The sequence below is a fragment of the Enhydra lutris genome, unplaced genomic scaffold, assembly GCF_002288905.1.
Source record: "Enhydra lutris kenyoni isolate GAN:26980312 unplaced genomic scaffold, ASM228890v2 scaffoldscaffold49, whole genome shotgun sequence".
In the NCBI taxonomy this organism is placed as follows: Eukaryota; Metazoa; Chordata; class Mammalia; order Carnivora; family Mustelidae; genus Enhydra; species Enhydra lutris.
This window is the reverse complement of record NW_019154133.1, coordinates 202,239-226,937: the sequence shown is the minus strand read 5'-3', so window position 1 is coordinate 226,937 and position 24,699 is coordinate 202,239. Positions and strand designations below refer to the sequence as shown.

The window sequence follows — 24,699 nt, the reverse complement described above, 5'->3', positions numbered from 1 at the left end:
AATCCGCAACAAGACCCATCTCACAAGATTATTGTGAAAGTGTTTTAAAACGTGTGAAAATGTGATCAAATGTTAAGTGATATGCAAATGCTAGCAACTATAATTATCATCAAAGATGACATTAAGATACCATTAGGCCATTCTAAGCCTTTAAAAAAGCATTTTTCAAGTTTCTTCACTATATGCCTTATTTTTCTGCTCAGAATTTTAAATTCCAGTGTAATTATCATACAGTATTATATTAACTTCAGTACAGTATAGTGATTCCACAATTCCATGTACTGCTCAGTGCTCATCAGGATTAAATATACTCTTAATCCCCTTCACCTATGTCACCCATCCTCCACCCATCCCCTGTCTGTAACCATCAGATTGTTCTCTATAGTTAAGAGTCTGTTTTTTGGTTTGTTTCTTTTTTTTCTTTCATGTCTTCATTTGTTTTGTTTCTTAAATTCCATTATGAATGATATTGTATGGTATTTGTCCCTCTCTGACTAGTTTATTTCACTTAGCATTATACTCTCTAGATCCATTCATGTTGTTGCAAATGACAAGATCACACATTCTTTTTTATGGCTAAGTAATATTCTGGTGTGTGTGTGTGTGTGTGTGTGTGTGTGTGTGCCACCTCTTTATTGATTCATCTTATAGATGGGCACTTGGGCTACTTCCATATTTGGTTATTGTGAATAATGTTGCAGTAAACATAGGACAGCATATATCCTTTCAAATCAGTGTTCGTGTATTCTTTGGGTAAATACCCAGTAGTGTGATTACTAGATCTTAGGGTAGTTTTATTTTTAATTTTTTGAGGAACCTCCATACTGTCTTCCATAGTGGCTGCACCAGTTTGCGTTCCCACCCATAGTGCACAGAGGTTCCTTTTTTCTCACATCCTCACCAACACTTGTTTTTTCTGTTTTTGATATTAGCCATTCTGACAGGGGTGGGGTGATATGGTGGTTTTGATTTGCATTTCTCTGATGGGGAATGATGTCATCTGCTCAGAATTCTTAAGGCTTCCCTTTCAAAACAGTTAGAAAATAACTAGAGGAAGGGATTTCAGCTAAATATGTTAGATTCCATTGCTTCTCAAACCTGAATGTGCATAGCAGTTACCTGAGTGTCTTGTTAAAATGTAGTCTGATTCATTAGTTTTGAGATAGAACCTGGATTTTGCACTTCTAACAGGATACAGATGCTGTCTGTTTGCCAACTGAACTTTGAGTATCGGAGCTTTATACTAATCTCAAAATTAAATGTGTTTAGCTACTTAATGTTAGCTTTGGGGTTTCATTATATTTATGAACCATAAAATACTCTAAACACAGTAGCTTTGTAAATACTGAATGCAAAGTCACCAAAGAAAGGACCTGAGAAAATAAATTTATCTATACATATGTGAAAAGAGAGAGATTAAAGAAGGAAGGGAACATAGGGAAGCAATACCCAAAGTTTGGGATCTACTTTACTTCACTGATGGAAATCTGACAGCTCTCAGGGAAACTGTTAATCCAGATTCTGTGTTTGAATTTTACTTTCCATAAGGAATATTTTGTCCTCAAGTATGAAACTAATAAACTCTTGAGATGCAAAGAAGCTAATACCATTAAGTCCATGCACTGATAATGAATATATGGCTAAGATTATTTTTTTACCAGGCATTTTGGTCTTAATTATCAGAACAGTTGTCTCTACTCTTCATGTCAATAAGTCATTCCGTATATTTGTAAAACTGTTAAGCAAGGTCCTAACAAATTCACAGTGCTTCTGGTGAACGTTTATCCAAATTTTAGATTTGATTCATTTGGTTTCTAGAACCTTTATCTCTTAATAAAACATACAGTCCTTCATTTTTACCTTTGTAGAGATTTTTAGAGATGTTCATAGAACATAGAAAACCATTCTTCAAAAAATATACCCAAGGTAATATAAGAGATAAAGTGATAGAGAAAAAATGATGCAAACTGAAAGTTTGAGGAATTAAAGAAATTCAAATTTGATTTTAAAAAAATTGCTTTGTACCTGTGTGACAATGTGCTTGTATTTGCTGTTAAATAACTTTAAACTAGACATTGAGTAACCATGCACCAGTCCCGCAAAGTTTCCGCAAGTTTCATGAACACTTGGGCTTCAGGCAAATCAAAAGTATTTTAACAGTTAGCTAATGGAAGGGCTAGTGTCCAAAATTTATAAAGAACTTAGCAAACTCAGCACCCAAAGAACAAATAATCCAATCAAGAAATGGGCAGAGGACATGAACAGACATTTCTGCAAAGAAGACATCCAGATGGCCAACAGACACATGAAAAAGTGCTCCATATCACTCGGCATCAGGGAAATACAAATCAAAACCACAATGAGATACCACCTCACACCAGTCAGAATGGCTAAAATTAACAAGTCAGGAAATGACAGATGCTGGCGAGGATGCAGAGAAAGGGGAACCCTCCTACACTGTTGGTGGGAATGCAAGCTGGTGCAACCACTCTGGAAAACAGCATGGAGGTTCCTCAAAATGTTGAAAATAGAACTACCCTATGACCCAGCAATTGCACTGCTGGGTATTTACCCTAAAGATACAAACGTAGTCATCCGAAGGGGCACATGCACCCGAATGTTTATAGCAGCAATGTCTACAATAGCCAAACTATGGAAAGAACCTAGATGTCCATCAACAGACGAATGGATAAAGAAGATGTGGTATATATACACAATGGAATACTATGCAGCCATCAAAAGAAATGAAATCTTGCCATTTGCGACGACGTGGTTGGAACTAGAGGGTATCATGCTTAGCGAAATAAGTCAATCGGAGAAAGACAACTATCATATGATCTCCCTGATATGAGGGAGAGGAGATGCAACATGGGGGGTTAAGGGTATAGGAGAAGAATAAATGAAACAAGATGGGATTGGGAGGGAGACAAACCATAAGTGACTCTTAATCTCACAAAACAAACTGAGGGTTAATGGGGGGAGGGGGGTTGGGGGGGTGGGATTATGGACATTGGGGAGGGTATGTGCTATGGTGAGTGCTGTGAAGTGTGTAAACCTGGCGATTCACAGACCTGTACCCCTGGGGATAAAAAGATATTATATGTTTAAAAAAAATAAAACTTAAAAAAAAAAAAAAAAAAAAAGAAAAAAAACAGTTAGCTAATGGGAGTTTTGATGAGAAAAGCAAAATAAGCAAAAGGACAGAAACAGGCCTCTACAGCTTAATGGAAAGAGCTGAGTCTTTCTGTGGAGTTTGCTGATAGATGTAAATCTGTGAAACTGCTAAAGTTGTAAGCTGTGTCTTGGGAGGAAACCACATCGGGTACCAAGAATGGAGTCTGAGAGCATCGTCAGCCACAGAGGGTGGGCTGCCATGTTCCCAGAGCACGAAGTAGTCATCTTGATTATGATGTTGATCAGACCAGCTGTGGTCAGCTGCAGGTTCGTCTCTCTCTGTGACATCCTAGAGAACACCAAGTTCACATACATTTACCCAATACTTAGCATGGTACCTGGCACATTCTCTAGGTTCAGTAATTATTTGATGAATGATTTGTGGCATTTTTACTTTCTTCTTAATATAAACATTGAAAGCAATAGACAGTAAATAAAAAAGGGCATCAACTATCCATGCCCACTTTTTTCACTTCAATTTCTATTGGGGAAAAACCAATTTGAATCTAAATAAGTCACTGGATAGGGCTTACCAAGTAATTAGTAATAAGTTCAAGCTTCCACTTTTATTTGCCCTTGCAGACAGAGCCTGGGAGCATAGAGCATTTTCTGGTAACAAATGGGAATCTGGCCAACCAGTGATCTTTACATTAGCATTCTAATAACCAGGGGCCAACGTGCCATAGTGCTGTGTCAGAACTAATTTATGAAACCAGGTCCAAAGGCTCATTAAAATGGTCACAATTCAGTGACTGCCCAGTAAAATTAGACTACAGTTTCATTCCCATAACAGTGAATATTTTAACATACTATTAAGGACATATTTCAAGTGTTAAAACTAGCTTTGACTCCGTGAAGGGAAAAACAACAAGATTAGAAAGCCATTTGCTTTTGTACCAAATTAGCTCCACTTTCAGTTTAGGCATAAAATACTTCGAATGTCCCTATTTTAGATCACACGGTAGGCTACTTACATTTGCAAGTCCGGCACGTTTTATTTTGGTTTTTGTGTTTTGTTTTGTTTTTTTCCTTTAGAGTAAAAGCATTTCCAGGCAGCTCCATCAAACCACAGAGTTGTGAACCTACCTGGCCAAGACATCTCGAGCCATCAGTTGAGTTGAATGTATTTCCCCCCGCTGCCGCCAGACATATCTCCTTACAGCATTCTTTTAATCATACATCCTCCCTTCATGATGTCAAGACTCCTGGGGACTCAGAGTGTATTACTTTATATGCTACTTTCCATAGCCAGACGGATTGAGTGGCGTAGCAAATGTGACATCGAAAATCTGGTTAAGAGCAAGGTGAGAGTAGGGAAAGTTCTAGACTGTGAGTCTTGCAGCTCTAGTTGGAGGCCACTGTGGACTCTCAGACAGTCCTCTCTCTCGGGACAGGGGCAGGTATCAGTCAGTGCCTGGCACATGGGCCATGCTTAATTATAGAGACAGTTGCAGTGAACTGAGCTCACGTTATTATTATGAATGCCTTGACTTCCTCAGTTCCTCAAACACCTATGTACATGATGTGGGAATGATGATTCCTGCTCTGCTTAGTTAACAGGGCTGTTTTGAGGGTTTACACTAATAAATGCACAAACACTCTCTAATGGAGGATGCTTATACTAGGGAAATGTATTGTATTCCCTTGTCTAATGTAACAGACTATTTTCTTTATCTCCTAAATTTCTATTGAATGGAATAATAATGAATCCCTAAATCTTCTAATGTGAACAATAAAAGGCTCTGGATGACTTTTCCTGGCAGTCTATATGCCATGGCTGAATTATTTAAACTTTTATTTAAACCTGGGGAAGGAAACAAAACAAACAAATCTCAAGGATCAAGATAATACTTTGAACTAATTCTTTTTGAAAAAAAAATTTTAGCTTTTTTCATCCATCTAAAAAATGATATTGATGACATGGGTGTCTTATATTATAAGTTAGACATCACTCTGATGTCAAGGTGAAATGCCTGTAGAAATGGCAGATACCAGCAGGGATCACTAGCGGGAGAGGTAAGTAGCAAGTTGTAGTAATGTAATAACATGTTTGTTGTAGTAGTGTAAATAACATGTAATTGAAGAGATAAGATTATCTTTTTGCATGAGGATATTCCAAATTGAAACATGGCAAAGAAATACATGTAAAATATTTTTCTAAATATTTCAGGGTATCTCAAAAACCAGTGTTCTGGGAGCACACTGGTTGGATGTTCACAGATACACCATCCAAAGCATACTCTGTGTTCATATATATGGTTATAAACCTATACATCTATATAAACATATGAGTTAAACACAACTGAATGTTTCTTTTTTCCAGAATCTTATCCTTTAATATTCCTTACAAATATCCAAGAAAGAGATCTATTATAGAATTTTGATCAATTTTACCATGATTTATCTGTTTGGCAATATATCTATTAAGATCTTCCAAAACAGTTCAGGTAAATACCACTTTAGGAAATGTGCTGACAAAGTGTGTTTGGCTAGACACACTACAACCTGTGCAAGGAAGTACCTTCTGGTCTGTATGAATTTAATCAACCGTTAGACTCACTGAACACCTATCAGATGAACAACACTGTGCAGGATAAAAGTCCAAGATTAAAGGCAAGCACTCAGTAGTCTGTGCCATTGGAGTCGTGTCATAACATAAAATGGGGGTGCCAACAGGAAGACTCACAGTGTTTGGGTGTCGAATTGGAGGTATCTTCCCAAGAGTCATAAAGCATGAACTAATAGAACGCTCTTAGCAGCATCTTAGTCGCACGCTAACGAGAATCGTTCAAATAAATGCATTAACGTGTGTTGGATATCATTTCTGAGAATGACACTTTAGAGCAGAACCTGTCTGTGCCTCATCTCATTTACCTCAAACCAGAATAGGTTCAGCTCATTGACTTTTTCCAGCTCTCTAACTTTATAGTTATTTCTGTCATGGTATATTGGTATTGCTTATTTAGCTTAGATATAAAGAAGAAAGGAAAACTGATTAAATTTTTAGAACATGTAACATATATATATATTTATTTTTATTTATTTATTTGACAGAGAGAGACACAGCAAGAGAGGGAAAACAAGTGGGGGCAGCAGCGGGCAGGGGTTGGGAAAGGGAGAAGCAGGGTCCCCACTGAGCAGGGAGCTTAATGCGGGGCTCAATCCCAGGATCCTGGGATCATGACCTGACCCAAAGACAGACGCTTAATGACTAAGCCACCCAGGCCCCCCTAGAACATGTAATATATTTTTTAAGTAGTTTACTGTGGAGTGATATAGTCAGAAGCCCAGCAGGATATTTTCCAGTTGTTTGATTCTGAGGTTTAACATTAGAAGAATAATTTTGGACTAAACCTTTTTTTTTTTCCAACCTATTTTTTTCATGCTAACTTGAAATATCAAAACTTCAAAACAGATAGGGGGTCTGTTCTTTGAGTCTCTTAGTTGGTCCTTACTGAGGCTCACAATGTCATAGGACAAAATACAGGCGCCCCTCCTCCCTCCTTGTGGAGGTCTGCTGTCTCCAGTCATCTCCTATCCATGGGTAAAAGTTTAACTCCCTTGTTTTGTCCCTAAGACCAAAAAGGGGTTGGGGGAGTTCTTCCACACAGCTATGATGTATATTGTACCCAAACAGAAACACTTCAAGGACTTCTTTTTCATGGCGCTTTCCTAAATTTACTGACTTGCTCTATAAGAATATAATTCTAATACTCAGATAATAGAGTCCACCTTCTTGATATATAGTTACCTTTATAAGTACTTGTGCAAAACAAGTAGGAATTTAACTAGAATTTTTTGGATGGTCTAAAAAATAATTGTTGAGGATGATTAAATCCACAGCTTTCTTGAGGACAATATAGGATTTCTAAATATTAGTATTTGGTATGACTCCATTTCCAAATTTGGGAATTTAAGAAATAACGCTTTATTTTCTGTATCTCAATGTTTCACTCCAAAGCCCCTATCTTATAAGAGGGGCAGAAAGGTGAACCTTGGTCACTGTTCTCTTGCCATACCTGTGGGAAACTTACACAGTGCCTGACAATGATGGAAGGGAACCTCAGGATGTCTTTCCAGCGTTGACCACAGAGTTTACTGTTCTGTGTCATTTGCCCTGTTTGCATGGTCCCTTCAATGCCAACAACTCTTGAGACATGAAAACCTGAGCCTTGGCTTCCAAATTAAACCATGTTACTCTGAAGACACAATTAAATCTTATTTTTATAAAGTTCAGTACAATGGAAATGTTCATTCATACCAAGCTTGGCAAGACTTTATATTCACTGACTAGTTGAGCTCACTGCCCTCCGTCCCTTCTCCCTGGACCACATCCAGCCCCTTTTACCCTCATCCTTTACATTAACACCAAGTTATGGATGATCTCCACTATAGCAATGTGAAATATATAAAATATAAGTATTTCCTTTAGTAAATTCAAAGGAAAATTATGCATTTGAACACTATTTTATATCTGTAAGAAACAGAAGATTTTCTTCTCCATTTTTAAAAAACTTTTGAACAGAATCCCATGTCTGCAAATCCCAAGTTTAACAGCCTTTCATGAAAGGCTTTCCATTGTATGTGTATGCTGTCAAACTCCTAAGCTTATCCTCAGAACTACTAGCACCATATTATTTTTTAAAAAGATGTTATAATATTTGAGTCTTAAGCTTTTTATTTATTTATGAGAATAGTTTTACATTTTTAATTCATAATGGAGACTCATGGAATCTGAGCTAAAGACACACACATTGTGTCTTATTATGTTTCATGGACATGTGTCCTCTAACATAATTACAAAGCTTATAAAAATAATAGAAATGTGCTTTTGTTTCACTCACTTTTTTGTTCCAACTGTGTCACATCTGAAAGATTCAGACAGCCTTGATTTTTGGTTGTGCCTTAATCCAAATCATACAAGAGTCACTGTCTTCATGATACATTCTCACAACTGTCCTCTACTCAGAACCCAAAATTGTATCCCAGGCAGATTAGATGCAAAGTTCTAATTGGGGTCTCTACTAATCTACTCATATCCAATAATCCACCCAACTACCCAACTGCTCTCCTTTCCTGCTATTTCCTTGTTCACAATCTTTGCTGAAACCACTTGTTCACAAAAACTCACTACCCTTGACCTGAATATTTACCAATTCACAATTTACCATCATTGCTCTCATTTTCTTTTCTAATTCTTTATTAGTTATTAAATATATACAAAATAAAATTTATACTCCATTAGAGTTATAAAGAATGATGCTTTGTTAAAAACTCGTGCTCCCACTACATATGCACGCTTAATAGTACATTATAATTACTGTTCAAGTCTCCGAGATGTCCTACCCAAGTTCCACATTCTTTTCTGCCCTTTAAAGGTAACCTTCATTCTAAATTTATTGTTTGCCTCTGCTTGCTCTTCTTTTATCTTATTACAAATATTTGATTCCTATGTAACATTTGTTTAAATTTGTATTTTTATTAACATAAAAAGATTCATTCCTTTTGTCGTTCCCTGACATCATTTTTTGGTCAGTGTTACATGTTCCTGAGATTCGGTGTTGTTGCCCTATGGCTCTAAGTCTCTCTCTCTGTCTCTCTCTCTCTCACTCTCCCCTGTTGCATAGTGTGTCATTTTGTAATATATCACAATTCATTTATCCTACCAATGGATAACTATCAATGGATATATGTGTTTTTCTAGGAACTTTTTCTATCTTGGTGTACTACAGTGAACATTCTTGTATATATCTTATGGTACAGCTATGCAAGAGTTTCTTCAGGTGCCTACCTCCTGGGTATTTTAAGTTCGCTATAAACTGCTAAATTATCTTCCAAAGTAATTGTATGAATTTATGCTTATACTTGCAGTGTAGTTGCAATGTACACATATTCCAGTTGCTTCCAAACTTAACCAACTCTTGATATTAGCAGACTTTGTAAGTTGTAAATTCAGTGGGTATCAATGCTATCCCATAGTGTTTTAATTTGCATTCTCCATTACTGTGCTCACTTCAGCAGCACATTTACTAAAATTGAATTCTCCATTACTAGTGAGGTTGAGAGTCTTTTCATATCTTTATTCAGCACTCAACTTTCTGTAAAGTGCCTCTCCTGCATTTTTTGCCAAATTTTATATTTGGTGGTTTGTCTCTTTTTCTTATTAGGTAAATGAGTTCTTTATATATTCCAGAAACAAAACTTTTTTCATGGATTTCTTCATCTAGTTTGTGGCCTTCTTTTCATTGTCTTTATGCAACTTTTGATGAGCAGAAATTCTTTATTTTATTGCAATGTAGTAGAATTCATCAATCTCATATTTTAAGGCTAGTGCTTTTTATGTCTGGCTTAAGACTATACTTCCATACTCTGATGTCATAAAGATATTCTACTACATTCCACCTGATATTTATGTATTTTTGCTTCTCACATTTAGGTTCTTAATCCCATAATAATTCTTCCGTATAGTGTAAGATAATTTCATATTTGTCCTTGCAGTAACTGGTAACCAATTATTACAGCTTCAGAAGCCTATCCTTACTCACTGATCAGCTATGCCATCTCTGTTCTAATTCAGACATCCACATCTGTGTGTCAGTTTGGAGGTCCTCTACTATGTTGCAGCGGTTCATTTTCTATCTGTACCAATACTATAGTCTTAATTACTGCAATTTAAAATAAATCTTGATAAAGCAACTTTTGCCACCTTTGGTTTTTTCCCCAAGGGTTATTTTGACCTTTTGTTCTATGATATAAATTTCAGAATCAGCTTATCCCACTCTGCAGAGACATAAAAAGAATGTTTGGTAATTTTATTGAAATTATATAGAATCAATAAATCAACTTTGGAAGAATTAAAATGTTCGTTATATCAAGGTTTCCAATTTCTCTATTTATGTAAGGTAACTGTAAAATCTTCCAAGATAATTTTATAATTTTCTTTTTAAACATCTTTAAAATTTTATAATGTATTTATTCTTGGGTACTTTACTTTTATACTATATAAATTTTATCTTTCAGAATTATGTTTTTATCACTATGTAGGCATATGGAGTTGAATTTTGTATATTGGCTTTGAATCCAACAAATCTATTAAACTCTTTTATTAATTATACTAATTTGTGGATGCTTTGGAGTGTTTATGTGGATCTATTATTATCAACAATTATTATCAACAGTTTCATTTCTTCCTTCCCATTTCTGACACTATTTTCCTGTCTTCCTTCACTGACTATGAAATCCAATACAGCACTATACAGAATTGTTAATGGGGAGTGCCCTTTTAAATTCCTTGATACCAGGGGCTGGCTCTGTTGGAAAAGCATGCAACTCTTGATCTCAGTGTCATGAGTTCAAGCCCCATGTTGGATGTAGAGATTACTTAAAAATAAATAAATAAATAAATAAACTTTCAAATAAGTAAAATAAAATAAAATAAATTCCTTGATATTAAAGAAAATGTGACCAATGTTTCACTATTATGTATGATGTTTTCTGGAGTTTTTTGTTTTGTTTTGTTTAGTTTCTAGATATTCTTTATCAGTCAGAAGGAGGAAGTTTCCATCTCTTCCTAATTGAGGATTTTAATGCACATGGATGTTGAATTTAGTGATTATATGGCTCATATTCTTTTTGTGGGCACTGTCTCCTGCCCACTATAGCTCACAAGGACATGAAAGCTAAAGCTCAAGTTCTGATTTGAATAAATGTCTTCAAGGTATAAGGTAGAGTCAGTCTTCCACTTCCATCTAAGTTTCTGCTTTCACTCAGGTGTTGGCTTCTGTGAATGCCTTACTTTCTTACTAGCTCAATGTTGTATTTTTTAAAAAGAGATACATTCTCCAGTTGATCCTTAAGCAACATGAGAGTTAGAGGCACTGACCCCTTGTGCAGTCAAAAATTCATGTATAGGGGGTGCCTGTGTGGCTAAGTCAGTTGGGCAGCCAACTCTTGATTTGGCTCAGGGCAAGATCTCAGGGTCCTGAGATCCATTTCCCGGGTGGGGCTCTGCACTCAGCAGGGAGTCTGCTTGGGATGCTTTCTCCCTCTTCTTCTGCCCCTCCCCAACTCTCTCTCTCTCTCTCTTTCTCAAATAAATAAATAAATCTCTTTTAAAAATTCACATATAATGTTTGACTCCCCCCAAACTCAGTTACTAATAGCCTACTGTTGACTGGAAATCATACCAATAACATAAACAGTAAACATATTTTGTATGTTACCTGTATTATATACTGTGTTCTTATAATAGAAGTAAGCTACTAGAGAAAAGAAAATGTCAAGAAAATCATAAACTACATTACTACAGCACTGTACTGTATTTACTGAAAAAAATCTGCATATAAATGGACAGTGCAGTTCACACCAGTGTTCAAGCGTCGCTGTATTTTATGTAGAAATTTGGTTGTTTTCACTGCTGGTTGGCTCACCCATCCCTAATCCAGTGTATTTAGTCCACTGTAAGGAAGAGAAGCATTTCTTTTCTTTTCTGTCAAAATAATGTCCCTCACTTCTTTCAAAGCTTTTCTTGAAGTTTGCCCTTTTTTAGATTTTCCTTCTTATCATGTTTTAGAAATTTTAACTTTATTAAATCTTGTTTTTTGTGTAATTTCCAAATCTTTGTCACCCAACTTTCTAACCCCCTTACAGTTTTACAATCATCTTTAAGACAGAAGTTGGTCAACTGTATGTTAATACTCTTGTTATGTATTTAAGTATTTTATCGTCTTATCTTAGAGATTTTATCACAGTTTTAGTTCAGAAGGCCAAGGATGTGCTCTCTTCTTCTGACCACCCCAGAACTATAACTACACATTCTAGCTGCTGAGTGCATTGTGTTTGTTATTCCCTCAGTAAACTTGGTATGCTCTACAATTCAAGCCTTCTACATTTCTTTTCTACATAGGTGGAAAGATATTGTCAAGGAACATTAATAATTCCTCTTATGAACAAAGCTCTATTCCATGCAAGTTATTTCTGGCAAAAATCCAATTTAGAAGGATATCTCTTTCTCTCTCTCTCTTTTTTACTAAACATTCTTCATTTCCCTACCTCATTGAACATTGTCTTTTTTTCATAGTTCTTATCACTTTCTAATATGTTACATATTTTTATTATTTATATTGTTTGTTATTTACTATCTATTTCTTCCCCAGTAAAAGTAAGTTTTATGAGGGCATGGAGCTAACCAGATTGGTACATGACATAGCTCAAGCAGTGGCTGGGCTAGCATAGGCTGGAGAAAAAAACCATTGAATAAATAATGGCATATAACATTCATAGAGGCAAATGGCAAAAGGAAAAAGAAAACCTCATGATTTGCTTTCTCAAATGGATTCATTTTTCCTAATCAGTGGTATATATTATTTTTTGCTTTCAGATATCAATATGGCAGGCGAACCCAAACCATATAGACCAAAACCTGGAAACAAGAGGCCCCTCTCTGCACTTTATAGGTAAGTAAGCAATTTAGCGAGATATAGTAATGGAAACTTGTCATGACTTTAAAAGGCAGTATAACTGATAAGGAATCAAATATTTTAAAGAACCATCTTTCCTGGTATAAAGTACAACAAAATGCTGGTGATCAACATATAAATATGTCACACAGCATTGGCAGGGATCTTGTACATTTAACCTTCCTATCTCCACTTAACCCTTATACAAGATACTCCGCTAATAAAATCTAATAAAAATCTCTCATGACTTTACTGACAAAGCAATGGAAAGGTCAATATCTTTTGAGTACTGCATGCTGTGTACTGTAGGTATTTTTCCGATGTTGTTTAATTTAACTTAATTTTCATAACCATCCTGCATTATAGGTATTGCTACTCTCATCTTACAGATCAAGAACCTGATGTGCATTTTCTTAGAGATTTTCCCTAGGTCACACCACTTATAAATGATGGCACCAAAATTCAGACTTATGCTTTCTAATGTTATATCTTGAATTCTTTCCACCCGATCATTCAGCCTTTTTAGTTGCAAACTACCTATTCATTTCACCCCTATTTCTCTAAAACAGCAGATGCAGACCTTCCATTCTCCAGAGACACATACCTAACTACCTTTAACTTTTCCTAATATACTTGGGTCTCAGTCAACTTAACATTCTGTTCTTTCCCTTCTACATGCCCCAGTTTATCAGTGTTCACACCCATAATTTCAATTATACGTGGATAAGTAGATGGTATAGAGTACCTTTATCGTTCTATGTAAACTTCTATCATGTTAAGTAAAATTCAGTTCCTTTTGGGAAGAAGACAAAAGTAAACTCATAGAACTTTTAGTTCTTTAAAAATAGCCACTTTTGAAAAAAAAAAATGTCGTGCTGCTAAGCCTTATGTCCCACTTGTTGAACTTTTGCCATAGGTTTTTATATTGTTAAGTGCAGATTTTTTATTTCTCTCTCTGTTAAATTCCCTTTTGTTAGACTTAGCCAATTATTCCAAGCAATTGAGGTCTCCTATCATCCAATTTATTTCATCTTCTCCCAGATACATATCTTCATTCCATCAGTGTCTACATCCAAAGAGCTAATGTAAGTGTTGAGCAAGGTTTTCCCTGATATTATTTGGGTAAATGAGAATTGAGTTATACTTGTCAAAATTAATTATATTCTGATCTAGTACAGTAAGAAGAGTACTCAAAAGCTAGCTTGGAGTTTTTTTTTGTCTTTGTTCTCTAAGAACTGGCATATCTCCTTTTTTCAGCCATTCACAGCCTCATTTCCCAAACTATGAAAGAAAAGGGTCAGAATTAGATGAATTTCAAGGTCCTATTCATTCCTAACACCACAGAGAGATCTCTAATGTATGACCATCAGAGATCCTAAAGGATATATTGAAAATATGTCTTATTTACTCTTATTATTTTGACTGTGTGGATTTATTTAATTTTAACTTAAAATTTATATAAAAATGGAAAGGTGCAGGTCTTAACTAATTTAATAAATGACCATAAGGTAGTATTGATGTTAAAGGTTAGAAATGAAGTCACCAACCAAAAGCAAGTGATATTTTCTGTACCTTGTTTGAGGTAAAGGATAATATTAATAAAACTGAAAAATGCGAGTTCTTTTTTGATCAGGTTCATTTTTAAATGTATGCATAGAACTGCCACTAAGGCAGAACATTTGAAAAGTCGGATTTTCAATAATTAACAAAACAAACTGTCCGTGGCTTTTTTTTCTCATCAGAGAGTTAATACGGTGCATTAATGTTAGTTTTCATAATTTTCCTGTTCTTGGACTGCTTTGATTTTCTTATGAAAATAGAAGCTTATGATAAGAAACAGATGTCTTTTCAACATTATTTCTCTATTACCAAATTATGTTGAATTGTGAATTCAAACAAATCAGAAGCAGAAGCTCATTTAAGCTGATATATTGTATACAAATCACATTAGTGGAGAAATGCTTATTTATCCTGTTCTCATCTGTTTACACAAATGAAGGCTAGGATGTTGTGAAATTACAAAGCGGTAACAAAGGGAACAAAAGAGCGCGAATGTGCAGCTGAGAAAGGCTTTTTTTTTTTTTTTAAAGATTCTATCTATTTATTTGACAGACAGAGATCACAGTAGGCAGAGAGGCAGGCAGAGAGAGAGAAAGGAGGAAGCAGGCTCCCCGCTGAGCAGAGAGCCTGATGCGGGGCTCGATGCGGGGCTCGATGCGGGGCTCGATGCGGGGCTCGATGCGGGGCTCGATGCGGGACTCGATGCGGGGCTCGATCCCAGGACCCCGGGATCATAACCCGAGCCGAAGGCAGAGGCTTTAACCCACTGAGCCACCCAGGCGCCCCTGAGAAAGGCTTTTTATACACACTTTCTTATTCTTACATAAGCTTCATAATAGTAATACCTTCTTTTTATGTGGGCAAACTGTGTTTTCATAGGCAGTATTCATCTGTTCACCATAGAACACCACAAGTTGGTATTGTGTGTTGCATTATAAATGAGAAAACTACATTTCCAAGACAATAAAGGACTCACCCCAACTAAAGTATCAAGATTAGGAACTAAACTGGTTTTCAGCCTTCAATTCTATTGATCTTGTGACTAGATCCCCTCTCCCCATATCTACTCACCTGCTACTACCTAAACAATACAGATTATAAAAAGCAGAGATTCCTGCTCCCCCAAACCAATAATCAGTTATATTTCTGTCCATCAATATCATGCCAGCTAGTGGCATTGAAAAGACTCTACACTAGACACAGCATAAGAACAAGAGTTACAAATGATTTCTGTGATCATAGGGCACACAGATTGTGAGCTTCAAATTCTTCATCTCACATAATGGTCGTATAATTTTCTTCATAGAATAAAATTAAATAACTGAGGCAAAAGCACCTAGTTTAGTGTAGGGCACATGGCAGCAGCTTGAAAAGAGTTTGTTTCTGCTTTCCTATTCTTTGTACCTTTGGTCTGTTTTTCTGAACTATGAAATGAAAGAGCTGGAATAATTTCATTTCTCCATCCATCCATCCATTCATTCATACAAGACATGTTTATTGTGTGTCTACTATGGTTTAGGCACTGTGGGAGCTGTTTTTCAAGGCAAATGACATGGAAAATGCCAAGGCTATAGGGAGAGGAGAGAACAAATGAAATAAAAGTAGATTATTTTTGTGACTGTTGGTAGCCTCTGATATACCTTTGTGCTTTAAACTGCTATGTCTCTATATCTGTTTATTCTGTTGTGGATGTGTATGGTGTACTATCAGACTTTCTTCTTTATCTGTATCCATTTCTTCTCCATCATCAACCACAAAGCAGTATTTACATGGAATACACACTGAGACATTACTCCGTTCTGCTACTTCTTTTAACAGGATTTTCAGTTTAACCACGCAACCCTCACCAAGCCTTTATCATGTGCTAAATTAACATGGTATACATGAAAGACACAAAAAATTTTAGAAACATACCGAAGCTTTAAAATATTACTGTTACACATGAGTTAGATGTACATATACATAAAGAACATAAAGTATACATTCAGTTCTAGAAGAAAATAAATGAGTTACTAATCCTGCCAAGGTGGAGGGGAGTGAAAAGTCTGGGTGACACTTGAGCTGGTTTCCAGTCAGGCATTCACTTAGTAAGTAGGCAAAGAGAAAGAAGGGCATGCTGGGCAAAGAAAATATGAATAAGGTCACAGGCAGAGAAATAAAGAAGAGCATCACATGGTGAGAACTAGTATAGTTCACTTGGTGAAGAACAGATAGCTAGAATGCTATGGTGGCTCAGGCTATCAGGATTTTAATATGCCTGCTTATCAGATTAAGGAGATTTGACTTTTATTCTATGAGCAACAGAGTCATTTGAATATGGTGAGAATTGGACATGGGATGGAAGGACGAGTGAGAGTCCCAAATATGTCCAAGGTTTCCAGCTTAGGCAACTGAGGGGATGATCACATGAATCTGTTAGAAGAAATAGGAAAGACATGACGAACAACAGTAGCTCAAATAGAGGGTTAAGAAAAGGAAGCAAAAGAAATTATTTCAGTCTTAAACATGAATTCATAAAGACAGACAATTCATTAGAATAGCACTTGTAATAAAAATGTCTCCCATTAGAGGCTATTTGTAAATGAAACATAATTAATCTTTTGTGAACATTCCATAAATATTGGACCTAGTCCTGATGGTGAAGAGCAAATGTATTCTCTAGGGAAAATATTGTAACTTTTAATAAATCATTGCTTCAAATATGCTGTGTACATTACACAGTGTCTATGAGGGTCTAAAATAAAATTCTCCCCCAGGAAGAGAGTTTCCCAGCATGCCAAGTTCTAATTAACACTAAATAATAGCTAAATGAGAATAATTGCATGATGGTTTTGTTTCTGTTTATAAAGGAGACAGACCTTTCCTCTCTGATGTGAGTAAAGCTGACAACCAGAGAACAAAGATACTATTTATCAGAGCTGACCAAGTACAGGTTTTCACTCACCTAGAGGCAGCCCTCCCAGTCACAGGGAACACAGCGCAGTTAAGACACATGAAACGAAGCTTCATCCCACTCATTGCATAGATCTTACTAGGTATCACTCCCAAATACGGTTTTATGCCAAATATGGTTGTACAAATGTCTTTTATAGCAACCTTTCCACCTCACAGTGATGACCGTGGAAATCAAGATTGTCACCACAAGTAACTTTAAGGCTCCTTAAGATTGTCACAGGATGACCTATAGTACCGCTCTTTGAAGATCACAGCAATTAATGGTGATAACCACGAAGACAGGTTATTTTATAGGAACTTCAGTGACCAAAACACTTTTAGAGCCTGGACCAAGTAAAAGGACTCTGCAGCAAAATATCTCTGCTGATTTGTTTACCACTCGACCTAGGTGAATTCTGTTGTCATCCTTCACGGTGACTCGGGCACATTATGGAATCCTCAAGTGACCTAAAATGTCCCCTAGGACCTTGACAATTGAAACAAAAACAATAGAGGCTAATTTCAGCTAATGTTAAATAGCAAAAATCATTATGAAGGAAAAGCATCCTGGACATCTCTGCTTCATTGACTTGCTCTGTTTGCTGAGGAATGTTTACCAATTAGATATTGATTATTTTATTTATTTTCTGTCTCCTTTTATAATGTCAAGGATAATACACATAAACATTTCATTTTCAGAAGCTTAGTACACCCAGTGTCAGTGCTTCCTTTGCCCTGGTAAAGGTTTCCATTTCACTCACCTAGTCAGGTGAGCCCTCTCAGAAAGCCATCTGGGAATGGACTCTGTGGTTTTTAAGTGGAATGTGAAGAGGACAGAGAACTGTTACTCCCACCCCCTGTGCTGATGCACCCTGACCTTCTGGAGTGGGCACAAGCCCCAGCACTGACACTTCGACAGTGTTCAGTTTGAAAGTACATTGTTGCTGGGTCTATGTGGCAATCACAGTCTCTTTTAGCTCCTGGTTCAATCTTGGGCATTCAGATTACTGGCATGGAAAAATGTGGTTGCCAATATCCACAAGAGAAAATACAAAAAAAAAAAAAAAAAAATACACTCTAAAACTCCAACCTGAATATCCATACGTCTGGGTAATTGAGGATGACTTCTCTTTAATTCACTTCTCAAGGGAACATGAAATGCTGTTGAACCAGAAAAAGTCCCAAGCACACACTTTGAGGATGGTTTAAAATTGTGCAGATGTGTTATGTGGGAATGTTTGGTAGAAAGAGTGTCAGACGGGGCTGCATCCTAAAATTGGCTTAGCATTAGCAGTGATTTGAACTCCGTCTCTAATTCATTAGCTTCTTCAGCTGCGTGAAGGAAGAATAAAAATTTCCTGAAAGATGATATATTTAAGGAGTCTGGAACTGTTATAGATGCTCTGTAAATTGTAGTTATTCTCATTATTATGATTATTCAAAGAAAAAGGTGTATAATAAAGTATTTTAAGAAGTATTTTAAATGAGCCTTGAGCTGTGATGATGTTGCTAAAATGCAGTCAACTAAACAGGTTAACATTTTCTATAACTGGCTAAAAAGATATTTTGGGGGGGAAAAAAGATTACATTTACTTAAAGTATATCCCTCATATTTCAACACTAAGCAAATGTAATTTATAAACCTTTTAATTTGAAATGTTTGGAGAAATGCTGACACTATCCCCATTAAAATAGTTCCGCTGCAGGCAGTTCTCTGCTAGGTTAAGGAATGGCCTAGTTGCAGTCTTGTGTGATGGTTTTGATGCATAAATATCTATGAATAAATATCTTCTTACGTATGGAAAGAACGTGATAACAGTAAAGGGAGACTGGATGGTGCAATTTCTTAAAGCAAAGAATCCATCTCTAAGGTTTTTTGACAGAGTACAGTTCTATTTGTTTGATTTGAGGTAATTTATGATAAAATCAAAGGAAGCAAAACCATGCAACCAATTTTAAAAAGAGGTAAATAGTAAGAGCCAAGAATTAGGTAGGTGTTGGGTGTGGGTTGTGGTAGATAGGATCAAGCAAATTATATTTAGAAAATTTACGTAATAATAAAAAGTGAGCACTGAACTTAGCTACGAGATACCCAAGAGTTAGGGCAAAAAGGGATGCATGGTAATGTATGTAACCATCTATTAAAAGCAAGTACTTCAGTTTGTGATAAGAAACTTCTTTTCCCTGGGGTGCTTGGGTGGCTTAGTCAGTTAAGCATCTGTCTTTGGCTCAGGTCATGATCTCAGTGTCCTGGGATCCGGCCCTGCATTGGGTTCCCTGCTCAGCAGGGAGTCTGCTTGTCCCTCTCCCTTTGCCCTGCCCCCTGCTCATCCTCTTTCTTTCAAATAAATAAATAAAATCTTTTTTTAAAAAAAGAAACTATTTTTCCCTCTCTCTTCTCAGAGAAACTTACCACATATAAAAATATCTAAACAATACAGTAGATAGTACCTTCAGTATTAGCTATACAATAAACACACACACACACACACACACACTCATGCACACAAAATATTTTTAAACTAATGGAACTTTCCTCATGGAGTATATAAAAACCAAGAGCGAGCCACGCTGACTTTTTTTCTGCTTCTCCCAAGACAGTTTACCATCTTGTAACAAATTGCATAAAACTAAAAAAGAGTGACATTCCAGGATAGCTAGATCTCCAGGCAAATTATCCATATTAGCTGCGTAAGAGGAGGAGACTGAAAGCCAGAGTGGGCTGACCCCTCGGTTGGCTTATCTACGTATTCCCAAGGACTGGAAGAAAAAGACCATGCTTGGTTGTTTATGACCTTTGACTTGTTACTTAATCCTCCTCTAGGATGGGGAGAGATAGAAAAGGAACAGTAAACCCAGCATGGGATAGAAGGGGCTGAAAGTTCTGCTCTTCCTCACAGCCGGCAGGGACAGATGAAAACAGGCAAGTCTTTTCTTCTAGCTGACAACTTTACTTTAGAAGCTGCAGCCTGTCCTGAAATAGTGGCTTTCTTTGATTTGTGAGAACGGGGTTTTTCTGTTGAACCAAAGTCTGCTTATCAGCAGGACTCAAGTGTTATGGCCTTTTATGCTATATGCTGTTTGTGTCTCACTATGTTTTTATTCTTCTTGCTTTGCATGATGGGGGTATTAAGGTTAGAGCACTAACAGAAACACCACTAGTCCCCACAAAGCACAGGAGGATGATAAGTCATATCACACTGTGTCAATATGTAAAGGTTCCCTGCCTGGGCGGAAGGTGCCTTCTGGATTTTTGTCTTCCAAAAGACAATGCCGTCTTCTTTATAAGATGGAGTGTCTCCACTCTCAGTGCTGATTTCAGTTGTTTTCATCATTTTATTTATTTGGTCATTAACTTTAGATCTAGTGACTTGTTCTTTAGAAGAGCCCTTGGTAGAGAAATTTGGTCCCTGAATTTCCAACCTAAGCTAATTTTAAATTCGTTGTTTTTCATTTCAAAGAGTTATTTCATTCCTTCTTTGTCCACCAAGGGCTCACATTTCATCTGTCTCCTAAATGTGCACATTAAGTTGGAAATTCCAGAATATGCTTCCTTTCCCACAAGACTACATGAAGGATCATAAAAGAAACTGAACTGTGTCTAAAGTCCTATTTTAAACAAATAAGATTAAAGACTAAAAAATCTTTAGTGTGGGAGTGGTACCCTCTCTTTAGCTGTTACTAATATAATGAAAATCAAGATCTTTCCCCAACCCAGAAATGCTTTCCACAAAGGTAGTAAAAAAGGAAACACTTTTCTTATTGAATAAGCACCCAGAACGTGATGCACATCACAGGTGATCTGCGAAGAGTTCACAAAGACAGAAAGAAATCTCACCTTTTAACATAGCAAAGCAGATATAACCCATTCTGTACATGTTCTCAAGATAAATAATAACTAATCCTTGAGTAACCATTTGTCATCCACCACCATTTGTCATCCATAGTTCATTGTAAATTCACCTGGTGTTTGGGGTGATGATTTGTGTTAACTAATCGGCAGTTTCTTATCCAGATGAAAATTTAGCTTCTTCTATCTTTATGACAGGTAGTTTTGCAACCTGGAACACCTAAGTTAAAGTCCTACCGTCCCACAGAACTTGGGAGATAGGGGTGCTGTCTCCTTTGATACTTAACATTTCATAGAGATGTCCTCATAACATCTCAAAACATGGCTCCCATGTCCTCAAAAAAAGACAGGACTAGGTCATCAAGACCTACATAGTTTTTAAAGAGATTTATGTACATTTCAAAGAGGGAAGAAACTCTCTACAATGACAAATTTCCTACTATAAATGAACAAGGGAAAAGGAGGGAAGGGAAATATTTTTCCTAATTTTCAAGAGGGAGTGTTAAATTTCCAGGTGTCGTCCCATTTTTTTTTAAAGTACAATAAAGAGCAATAATTTACGGATTTGCTTGTGCAAGACTGATGAGAAGTTCCTTATATTATTTCCCTTCCTGAGCACTTAATGTTTTGTACCACCTCACCGATTGCTCCTCTGAAGTTCCAGAGCTTTTACTATAATATTCCCAGCCCACTTACAAGGATGGTTTGTGACCATACTGACTGCTTATCTTCTAAGTAAGAAAAAAAGTAGGAATAAGAGAAGTGTTGTGAGGTAGAGGAATGTCTGAGTACAAAAAAATAGGGAAAGGAGAAAAGATGAAATAAATGTTCACAATCTAGATGGACATAACTGGATTAATGAGAAGCCAAAGGGCTTTTCTCGTCTGTCATCTTTTCTCACTTTTACAACGTGAATGACTTTTAAGTATTTTATAAAAGTACCTAATTTTGCTATCTTTATAAAAATGCATTTTCTCCTGGTCAATTAAAGTTTGCAAAAACTTACCACAAATTATAAACTAATAGAAAATGTTGAGTTATAGAAAGATTTTTTGAGATTTTAATTATGAGCAAGTTTTGCACAGTCAAAAGGTGAAGTTTGTTAGCTTTGGTTAGCTTTAAATATATTAATTAGAAAATGGTCCACAAATTTTCTTATAAAAATTATGTAAATTAAATGCAAGACTAATTCTTCCAATTGGGTTGTAAGTGCTAAAAGCAAAGCTCGAAATGCCTCTTTTTTTTTTGATGTCTAGAAAGATGAGGGCGAAAAAAGACAGCCTTAGTCTCACTAGATTATTATTAGTCAGCCATGTATGATGAATGTTTCTCACAAAAATTTGTTTTTTTGGAAATTAATTACCTCTATTAAACTTTCAAAATTTCTTTCTAGTGGAATGATAGCACGATTGAAAATTCAACCTTATCGGTATTGTTAAATAGCAGAATACTCAGTGTACTAGTGGATTTTCTTCCGAACCCAAGCAGTGGTGTGTATTTCATTTATGTTTACTATACAGTGGAATAAAAGGACAAGGGGCTTGTTTTGAGTTAAGCATAATACACTGCAAATTTAATTGAAGTGTTACATAGTTTATCCTTTAATACTTGCTTGAAATATCTTCTCTCTGGCAAAATTTCTGCTTATGTGTTAGAATCACTCAGTCCGGAAATTTCGACTGTGGTCATTAGAAGGAGCCCTGGATTGGAATTTAGGAAACCTACAACCACATCATGTATCTGCTTCTGTCACCCCATGCCAGCTAGGTGATTATAAGCAATACAAACTCTTTTAAGTTCAGCTTTCTTGGAACATGAAGGAATTGAGTTAAACCATTTCTTACTTGATTCATACCTCTAACACTCTGGTATTCTGTTATTTATTTTGTAATCCAAATACAAAAGAAAAGCAAAAGTGCTTTATTATCAAGTTTCTTCCTATTTTTCCTTCAAACTTGATCCAGGATCTTAAAATACTCATATCTTTTGACTAAGCAATTCCATTTCCAAAAGTGTATCTAAGAAAATAATTCTAAATATTTAAACAATGTGAAAATATATGAAATTATTCTTAAGATGTTCTTTGAGTTTTATTTATAACATTGAACAATTTGATCCAGCCAAAATATTATGTAATAATGGGTATGGGCACATGCATTAGATGGAATGTTCATGAAGTATTCATAATGACATGGAAAAACTTTAAGGTTTGAGTAGACAAAGAAGCAAAATTATATAAACAGTATATATAACAGTATATAATTATATAAATATCACATATTATATAAACATACAACCAAAACCACTTAACAAATGAAATAAATAATCGCAGAAAATAAAAAACAGAGATCAAAATATTAGCTGTAACTCTTTGGACAGCAAGGATATGGGTGATATTTTTCTTTTAACTTTAATACCTAATGCAAATATTCTTTAATGAGAATTTTATAACCAAAGGGAAAGAGAGAGGGAGAGAGAGAGAGAGATTTAAAAGCCAGATTTTTCCAGTTGCAGATGATAAACATCACACAAAAGCATTCACAACATGCAACAATGAGGACTTTTTGTGCTTAGTGTTGTGCAAAACCAATTCAATAGATACAGCCCTTCATCTTTGGAACTACACTTCTTTAGTTACTGTGGTTATTCAAAAAGTTAGTGTTCTAAAAGGGGCAACTTCATTAACATTCAGCGCAGGCCAACAGCCTTGTGGGACGAAGCAGGTAACTCTCTGGGCTGACTGCCGGAAGTGGCCTGTCAGTCAGTCTATGCCATAGCGGGATGAGGAGCTCCGTGTGCAGAGGGGAGAGCAAGGAGCAGGGTGCAGGGGAGAGCAGCTGAAGTCATCTAATCTTCAAAAATGAAAAAGTCAAAATTTATGAGCCCTTAAGTGATGCAATAAAATAAGGAACAGGGATGTGTAGTGATGGCAGTTCTGACTACGGATTAGGGAACCGGTAGTAAGACAAAGGAGCTGGCCTGATAATAACTGTCCCTCATTGTATTTAAAGCTGTAATCTAGTCGCTTTGCTGCTACTGATGCTTTGAAAAAGGGCACAGTGTACGTGAGCTACAAATAGTAACAGAATAGTTTGGAATAAAGCCCAGGTTATGTCCTTAGTATACAGAGCATGGGACATGACAGAGAAAGAGGGGATAGGTTCTGTGTTGCAAACTTTTAACGGAGAGATTCAATCAATACAAGAAAACCACTGGTAATGAGTCTGAGTACAGTAAATGTATCAGAATGTACTTATGAAGAAAGGGAAAAGAAATAGAGTAAAAAGAAATAGAGCAAGACCCGCAAATCTCAGATAATCATGTGCGAAATAGCATTTGAAGTTGGATTGCTTAGCAACTCTTAATGAAACTATCCACAACATCAGGGTGTAGACCTTATTGTGATATTGTGAGAATTCTGGAGGAATTGAAATCAAACTGTAACTTCTGATTTCTTGATTTGCTGAAGATTGTCTTTTTCTCATTTTTTTTTTTTTTACTCTGTATTACCTAAACTCAAGATAGTAAATCTAATGTTTAGAGTGTTTAGGAAGAAAAATTATATAATCAGCATTTGAAAATATGGACTAAAGTGAGTATTTAAAAAGTTGAAACTCTTGGCATGAGAAAACATAGAGATACTATGAAAGAAACAACAAATATTAAGCATCCATTTTAACTGAAAAATCAAATATCTTATTTTTAAAAAATTATGCTGAATTT

At 36.1% G+C, this 24,699-nt stretch overlaps 1 protein-coding gene across 2 annotated transcripts in view; it reads left to right on the top strand.

Annotated features, from left to right (window-relative positions):
• The window catches only part of LOC111156812 (RALY RNA binding protein like), a 686,812-nt gene that overhangs the window by 537,328 nt on the left and 124,785 nt on the right, over nt 1-24,699 (top strand). For both annotated transcript variants that reach the window (XM_022517893.1, XM_022517892.1), the window contains one exon: nt 12,554-12,629. In XM_022517893.1, the coding sequence (XP_022373601.1) occupies nt 12,554-12,629 (76 nt within the window). The remainder of the gene's footprint in view (nt 1-12,553; nt 12,630-24,699) is intronic.